We start from the raw sequence: 7,964 nt of genomic DNA on the forward strand, positions 1-7,964 counted from the left end.
ATAACCTGGGAAAAGGACCTTGGTCTGACTATCAGTGATGAGTTATGGGCGGAGGTTTGCGACAGGGTATACTGCTCCTCTACCAGTGTAAAAATGAAAGAATCTAATTACAAATTTTATTATACTCCTTTGAGACTCCATAGAATGAAAACAGATATGTCTCCTAACTGTAAAAGATGTACCTCTGAAAGTGGAACCTATATGCATGTATTTTGGAGCTGTAGAGAGATTGCCAGATTCTGGCAATCTGTACATACTGCTGCACAGAAAATACTAGAGGTACAGTTTGATATGACCCCGTGTATCTATCTTCTTAATGCCCAGCAGGACTTTGTTCTTGATCCTGACAGAGAAAATTTACTTATGACTATTACATACTTTGCTAAGAAATTCTATTGTGGGCCTCTAATACCCCTCCTACATTTAAAATGTGGATTGACCAGATTGTTGACTTTCTTCCTCTTGAAAAGCTCACTTATGACCTCCACAAGAGACAGCCCAAGTTTGATAGACTCTGGTCTCCACTATTCAACTATATTTCGAACTGGACAGAGTGAACGGGGTGACTAGGGAAATGCGCAGATACATGTTGTGTAAGGTACTGTAAAACCTAAAAACGAATTATTGGCCCGTCGTCTCAGCGAATGCTTGAAATAGCTGATAAGAACCTTGATAGTGCTGCTGCAAGTGTTATATGTTTTTTTGTGTGTTTTTATTTTAATTTAGTTTTTGAGTATGTGTGCGTATGTATGTGTGTGTGTGTGTATGTATATGTGTGTGTGTATGTATGTACGTATGTATGTGTGTATGTATGTATGTATGTATGTATGTATGTGTGTGTATGTATGTATGTGTGTGTATGTATGTGTGTGTATGTATGTGTGTGTATGTATGTATGTGTGTGTGTATGTATGTATGTATGTATGTATGTATGTATGTATGTATGTATGTATGTATGTATGTATGTATGTATGTATGTATGTATATATATATATGTATATATATATATATATGCACCAAGGAAAATGAATAGATTAAGAAAAATAAATGTTTTTATTTGACTTTATCATTCATTTTAATTGTATTTGTATTTTTTCAAATGTACTATTATTTTTTGACTTTTTTATTTTTTTTTTTTAAAAATCTGCCACATCTGTGAATGTGGAATGTGTTTTGTTGGTTGATTGAAAAACAAGAAAACTTAATAAAACTTTAAATTGATTAAAAAAAAAGATTGGAAAGCTGCATCGGTCATTCTCTTCAAAGGGGGTGACACTCTAGACCCAAACTGTTATAGACCTATATCCATCCTGCCCTAACTTTCTAAAGTCTTTGAAAGCCAAGTTAACAAACAGATCACTGACCATTTCAAATCCCACCGTACCTTCTCTGCTGTGCAATCTGGTTTCCGAGCTGGTCACAGGTGCACCTCAGCCACGCTCAAGGTACTAAACGATATCATAACCACCATCGATAAAAGACAGTACTGTGCAGCCGTCTTCATCGACCTGGCCAAGGACTTCGACTCTATCAATCACCATAATCTTATTGGCAGTCTCAACTGCCTTGGTTTCTCAAATGACTGCCTCGCCTGGTTCACCAACTACTTCTCGGATAGAGTTCAGTGTGTCAAATCGGAGGGCCTGTTGTCCGGACCTCTGGCAGTCTCTATGTGGGTGCCACAGGGTTCAATTCTCAGGCCGACTCTTTTCTCTGTATATATCAACAATGTCGCTCTTGCTGCGGGTGATTCCCTGAGCCGCCTCTACGCAGACGACACCATTCTGTATACATCTGGCCCTTCTTTGGACACTGTGTTAAACCTCCAAATGAGCTTCAATGCCATACAACACTCCTTACGTGGTCTACAACTGCTCTTGAACGCTAGTAAAACTAAATGCATGCTTTTCAACCGATCGCTGCCCGCACCCGCCCGCCCGACTAGCATCACAACTCTGGACGGTTCTGACATAGAATATGTGGACAACTACAAATACCTAGGTGTCTGGACTAGAGGTCGACCTAATATGATTTTTCAACGCCGATACCGATTATTGGAGGACCATAAAAGCCAATAATGATTAATTGGCCGATTATTTTTTTAAATTGTTATGTATTTGTAATAATGACAATTACAACAATACTGAATGAACACTTATTTTAACTTAATATAATACATCAAAAAAATAAATTTAGCCTCAAGTAAATAATGATATGTTCAATTTGGTTTAAATAATGCAAAAACAAAGTTTTGGAGAAGAAAGTAAAAGTGCAATATGTGCTATGTAAGAAAGCTAACGTTTCAGTTCCTTGCTCAGAACATGAGAACATAAGAAAGCTGGTGGTTCCTTTTAACATGAGTTTTCAATATTCCCAGGTAAGAAGTTTTAGGTTGTAGTTATTATAAGAATTATAGGACTATTTCCCTCTATACCATTTGTATTTAATTAACCGTTGACTATTGGATATTCTTATGGTCACTTTAGTATTGCCAGTGTAACAGTATAGCTTCCGTCCCTCTCCTCGCTCCTCCCTGGGCTCGAACCAGCAACACAACAACAACAGCCACCACATCGAAGCAGCGTTACCCACGCAGAGCAAGGGAAACAACCACCCCAAGGCTCAGAGTGAGTGAAGTTTGAAACGCTATTAGCGCACGCTAACTAGCCAGCCATTTCACTCCGGTTACACCAGCCTCATCTCGGGAGTTGATAGGCTTGAAGTCATAAACAGCGCAATGCTTGATGCACAACGAAGAGCTGCTGGCAAAAAGCATGAGAGTGCTGTTTGAATGAATGTTTACTCGCCTGCTTCTGCCTACCACCGCTCAGTCAGATACTTAGATACTTGTATGCTCTGTCAGATTATATGCAACGCAGGACACACTAGATAATATGTAGTAATATCATCAACCATGTGTAGTTAACTAGTGATTATGATTGATTGTTTTTTATAAGAGAAGTTTAATGCTAGCTAGCAACTTACCTTGGCTTACTGCATTTGCGTATCAGGCAGTCTCCTTGTGGAGTGCAACGAGAGAGAGGCAGGTCGTTATTGCGTTGGACTAGTTAACTGTAAGCTGACAAGGTGAAAAGCTGTCGTTCTGCCCATGGACGAGGCAGTTAACCCACCGTTTCTAGGCCGTCATTGAAAATAAGAATGTGTTCTTAACTGACTTGCCAAGTTAAATAAAGATTAAATAAAAGGAAAATATATATACATAAATATATAAAGTTTCCAAAACTGTCAAAATATTGTCTGTGAGTATAACAGAACTGATATTGCAGGCAAAACCCTGAGGAAAATCAAACCTAGAAGTGGCTTCTATTTTGAAAACTCCATGTTCCATAGCCTGCCTTTACTCCATTTAAAGGGATATCAACCAGATTCCTTTTCCTATCGCTTCCTCAAGGTGTCAGTCTTTAGACATAGTTTCAGGCTTTTATTTTGAAAAATGAGCGAGAAAGATAACATCGTGTCATTGTATGGGCGGGTGCCAGCAGCGTTTTGTATGCGTAACAGAGTTTGGGCAGCCATTGCCTTTCCCTCTCCTACTGAAAAAGACAGTTGCGGTTGATATATTATCGATTATATATTTTAAGAACAACCTGAGGATTGATTATAAAAAACATTTGACATGTTTCTGTGGACATTACGGATACTATTTGGAATTTGTCTGCGTTGTCGTGACCGCTCTTTCCTGTGGATTTCTGAACATAACACGCCAAACAAACAGAGGTATTTTGGATATAAAAATAATGTTTATGGAACAAAAGGAACATTTATTGTGTAACTGGGAGTCTCGTGAGTGAAAACATCCGAAGATCAAAGGTAAACGATTAATTTGATTGCTTTTCTGTTTTTCGTGACCAAGCTACTTGATGCTAGGTGTACATAATGTTTTGTCGAGCGATCGATAAACTTACAAACGCTTGGATTGCTTTCGCTGTAAAGCATATTTTCAAAATTTGACATGACAGGTGGATTAACAAAAGGCTAAACTGTGTTTTGCTATATTGCACTTGTAATTTCATGAATATTAATATTTTTAGTAATATTATTTGAATGTGGCGCTATGCAATTTAGCGGTTGTTGATGACAATTATCCCGTTAACGGGATGGCAGCCATTAGAAGTTAAAGAAAGGTGAAATAAATAAATAAAAATCAGCCAGGGGCAACTGGTAGGGAAGAGGATGATTTAGGTGACCCAGACACAGGCCCAAAACAAGTTAAGCTACCCCAGTATCCCTTGAACATTTAGGATGGCAAAACTAAAGAGATACAAGACACAGACACAGCAACAGAAGAGTAGATGGAGAGACACCAGACAAGACAGAGACCGCAACAGATGAATAGGATGATGGAGGAACTCCAGAAGAACAGAACAAGCCATAAAAAACAAGAGGATAGACAAAGGAGACAGTAGCAAACAAGAACCTGAAACAACAACAGACAAGACACAGAAAAAGTGGGGGGTCAGATGAAGAGTGAACGGGACACAGAATATCACTTCAAGCTGCTCTATATATTCTAAATTAGTTGTATTTATTTGTACAATTTATAACAGGTGAAATAGACTGTGAAAATATAAAACATGGATTACAAAGAATTTGAGGTGAAAAGGCCTGTGAAATTACTATGATTTACTTTTACAAGGTCAAGACGAGAGAGGAGGGTAGACAAGAGACAGCAACAGACAACGCAGAGAAAGTGATGAGAGAGACAGAGGGGTGAGCACACAGTAGACCATTACTTAAATCTGCTCTATGGATTCTAATTACTGCACAGTGTGTGTGAGAGAGGGTGTTTGGGTATGGTGGGATTATTTAATCAGTTTGGCTCAGAGGGACAGTTTGAAGTTGTTGAGTGGTTTTTGGCAATACACTGTATATGTATGTGTTCCAGAGAAGAGAGATCCACAGTAGCTATTATAAATGAGTACTGGCAGTGTCTGCTGTGGCAGGTGGGAAGGTGCAAGTTACCTGAAAAATATCTTCTCTCATTGTTGTAATTTCTCTTCCCAATGTTAATCTCAAAGTGCACCACATTCATGCATTTTACTGATGAAATTCCCTTTTATTTTTTGACGGGGGACATTGCACCCAGACCCCCCTACTGGCTTTGGGCTAAGCCCCAAATATCTTCAAATCCTAGAAACGCCCTTGCAATTTCAACTGCCCCCTCAGTCACTTTATCCTGGCGCTGGGTCGATCTGGAGAGATCAGTAATCGGTTAACATAAATCTGGTGATCTGATGGACTAGACACTTTGAAAAATCTGCAAATGATGAGGCAAATCAGATTGACCCACTTGCCACAATGCTGGTTTGGGTGACTGCCAGCCCTGCCCCTCTCCCCCACATCAGTGATCCCTCCCCACAGAAACCAGGGTGTCACTCTATGCCTGAGAATCTCAGCAAGGACACACAGAAGGAAAAGCCTGCCTGTCCTTTCAGACCTAGCATCGAGTCAATGTGCTTAACAATGAGACTGCTAGGTTAGTTTAAATTGGTCTTATTCAAAAGGCTGGGAAGTTAGTTGGATGATTAAAAATGGTAGACTTACTGCTGACTTTCATAGAGCCAAAAGCCGAGGGCTGCGGCACTGGTTTGCAGCTCTCTGCGAAGGAGGTGGTTCTGGGCCGACCAGACATGATCCAATCCCCGAATCAAATACTGTAGACTACGTGAGTGTAGATGTCTTGGTAGGTTTATCTTTCTAAACCTTTGCATCCAAAAAATAACAGTTCCTTAATATGAATGTTTGATTATTCACAATATGGTTTTTTTAAATCAACTCCTCTGTCCACGAGCCTTGACAGCCGTTATTTAGTCTATCAATCACCCTTTTTCGTCCACTAACAGTAATTCAAAGCATCCTATTTCCCTTTGAGCCCTCGTTTTCCTTCAGTTGCTAGGCCTTTCAGACACGTCTTCCAAATAAAATAATCATGAAGCTGGCCTCCGAATAAACCCACTGCACTGCTGGTTTGATTTCTCTAACGTGGTCACAGTTGAACACAAAATGACAAAAGTGAGACGGTCAGACATGGGGAATGGTTGCTGTATATTCCTATAGATGCAGGGCCATGCAGTTCCTCTTTATATTCCGATGTGAAGACTCAATGACCCGACCGCCATGGCTGCTCGCTCTCCTACCCTACGGACGATTCAAACGGAAAAATCTGCCAGTTGCCCAATCAATACGTGAACGATTTCTACGGCCCTTCAAATTTGTCCCAACTCCATACACCGCGACGTCCAAATATGGGTCTTCTAGTATCGGGTCTTGAGGAAACTCTGTGCGTTTCGTTCTTCGGGAAGTGGCAGTTCAAGCCTGAAATTCTTCTTTATTCCTTCCTCCTCAGCTCGCTGTCTTTGTCACTACGGACCTTTGTAACGCTATTTGCGTAAATTGTGAGCCTTGGTTTTCTGTGTAGATGCGCGTGGCGACAGGGTTACGCAAATAAACCACTGTAGAGAATCTGAGAATTGTGCACGCGCAAGGGTGAATCTGGGGTAGCCGATTCAGCCAATCCGAAGCGTATCCCTTGGCGATGGGCAGATAGCCCGTACTGTAGACCAATAAGGACGCTGTTCTTGGACACACTACTTGCACCAATGGCTGAACAGCTGCTACCGACAGTGCACCGGTAGCAATGTTGCAATGCGGGGATTCGATTAATCTCACCCAGACGCCCGAGAAGATGTGCACCGTTAAAAGTTGATTGCATTTTATTTGTAACCGGGCAGCCCTCCGGGCGTGAGCGAACAGCGAATTCGGATCAAAACAAAAGTGCTGATGCACAAGCAAATTAATGAGTAGGATTTTGTGTTTTCCCATGCTTTTCCCATGCTTTTGATAAAAGCACTTTATCTTCCTTCCCAATGAAAACTAGATAGAAAATGCTAACATTATTTGATGAAAAACACATGTTTTATGTTTCTGGAGGATGCACCATGCTGCATTGTTGACAAAATGACAGAGCAGGTGCAGAATACTGTTGGATTTGAGAAGGGCGCTCCTTCCTCCCCGTTTTTGCACGATGACGTGCCGGGTTGAGCCAATGTAAAATATCTCTCTCACTGTTGCTATGTCAACTCTTGTAATCTACCCAATAGCATGAGGTAGGTGAAAATTGCAATCTAAAATGTGTGTGTGTGTGTGTGCGTGAGCGCATGTGCATGCCAGCCAGAGTAAAGATTAAACAGCAGTAATTATGCCAATTAAAGACAACACTCACACACAGCAATTAGACCTGCTCTGTGTCTGACTGGGCCACCTGCAGAAACACACACACACACACACACACACACACACACACACACACACACACACACACACACACACACACACACACACACACACACACACACACACACACACACACACACACACACACACACACACACACACACTGTATCTCCCTCCCTCTCTGCATCTCTCTCTGACTGGGTGTGCAGATTTTCCAGCTGTGGGTATTGATTTCCACACATAATGTTTGTCATTGTTTGTGTGTGTGTGTAGTCGGAGGGTAAGGGATCATTGGCTATTATTATGTCATTACAATGTCATTACATTAGTAGGCCTACAGTATGTGAAGCCACACACACACACTATGCTTATCCTCATTAAGGCTGTAGAGCCCAGGTCACCGTGATTGGTACACTGTTATACACAGTATGTGATCTTGAACATAAAACTGTCTTGAAGGATAGAAATGAGTCATCCTTGATGGTTGCTCCACAGGAGAACCCTACCCAAGTCATCTACTGTCTAAGAAGTTAAAGGGGCGTATGTGCTGTTTATTTGTACTCTTTTATGTATTTTATGTCTGAGGATGCTGTATCAAAGGGAGATTTTTTCCCGGGGTGGTCTTTCAGCAGTGATGACGCAGGATAAAGAAGACCAGCATCAGAAACAGAGGCAGTGGTGCAGAAAAAATGGGAGATGCTGCTTTCTCT

At 41.0% G+C, this 7,964-nt stretch overlaps 1 protein-coding gene across 4 annotated transcripts in view; it reads right to left on the minus strand.

The window, feature by feature from the left end:
• The window catches only part of LOC112225427 (glycogen synthase kinase-3 beta), a 41,616-nt gene extending 35,183 nt beyond the window's left edge, over positions 1-6,433 (minus strand). For 2 of the 4 annotated variants that reach the window (XM_024389392.2, XM_024389394.2), the window contains exon 1: positions 5,566-6,431. In XM_024389392.2, coding sequence (XP_024245160.1) covers positions 5,566-5,653 — 88 coding nt within the window. In that variant the 5' untranslated portion in view covers positions 5,654-6,431. Of the gene's footprint in view, positions 1-5,565 lie in introns of all 4 variants that reach the window. The other 2 variants (XM_024389391.2, XM_024389395.2) reach the window with 2 other exon arrangements.
• Between the last annotated feature and the right edge of the window lie 1,531 nt (positions 6,434-7,964).

The sequence above is a fragment of the Oncorhynchus tshawytscha genome, linkage group LG26 (assembly GCF_018296145.1).
Source record: "Oncorhynchus tshawytscha isolate Ot180627B linkage group LG26, Otsh_v2.0, whole genome shotgun sequence".
Classification (NCBI taxonomy): domain Eukaryota; kingdom Metazoa; phylum Chordata; class Actinopteri; order Salmoniformes; family Salmonidae; genus Oncorhynchus; species Oncorhynchus tshawytscha.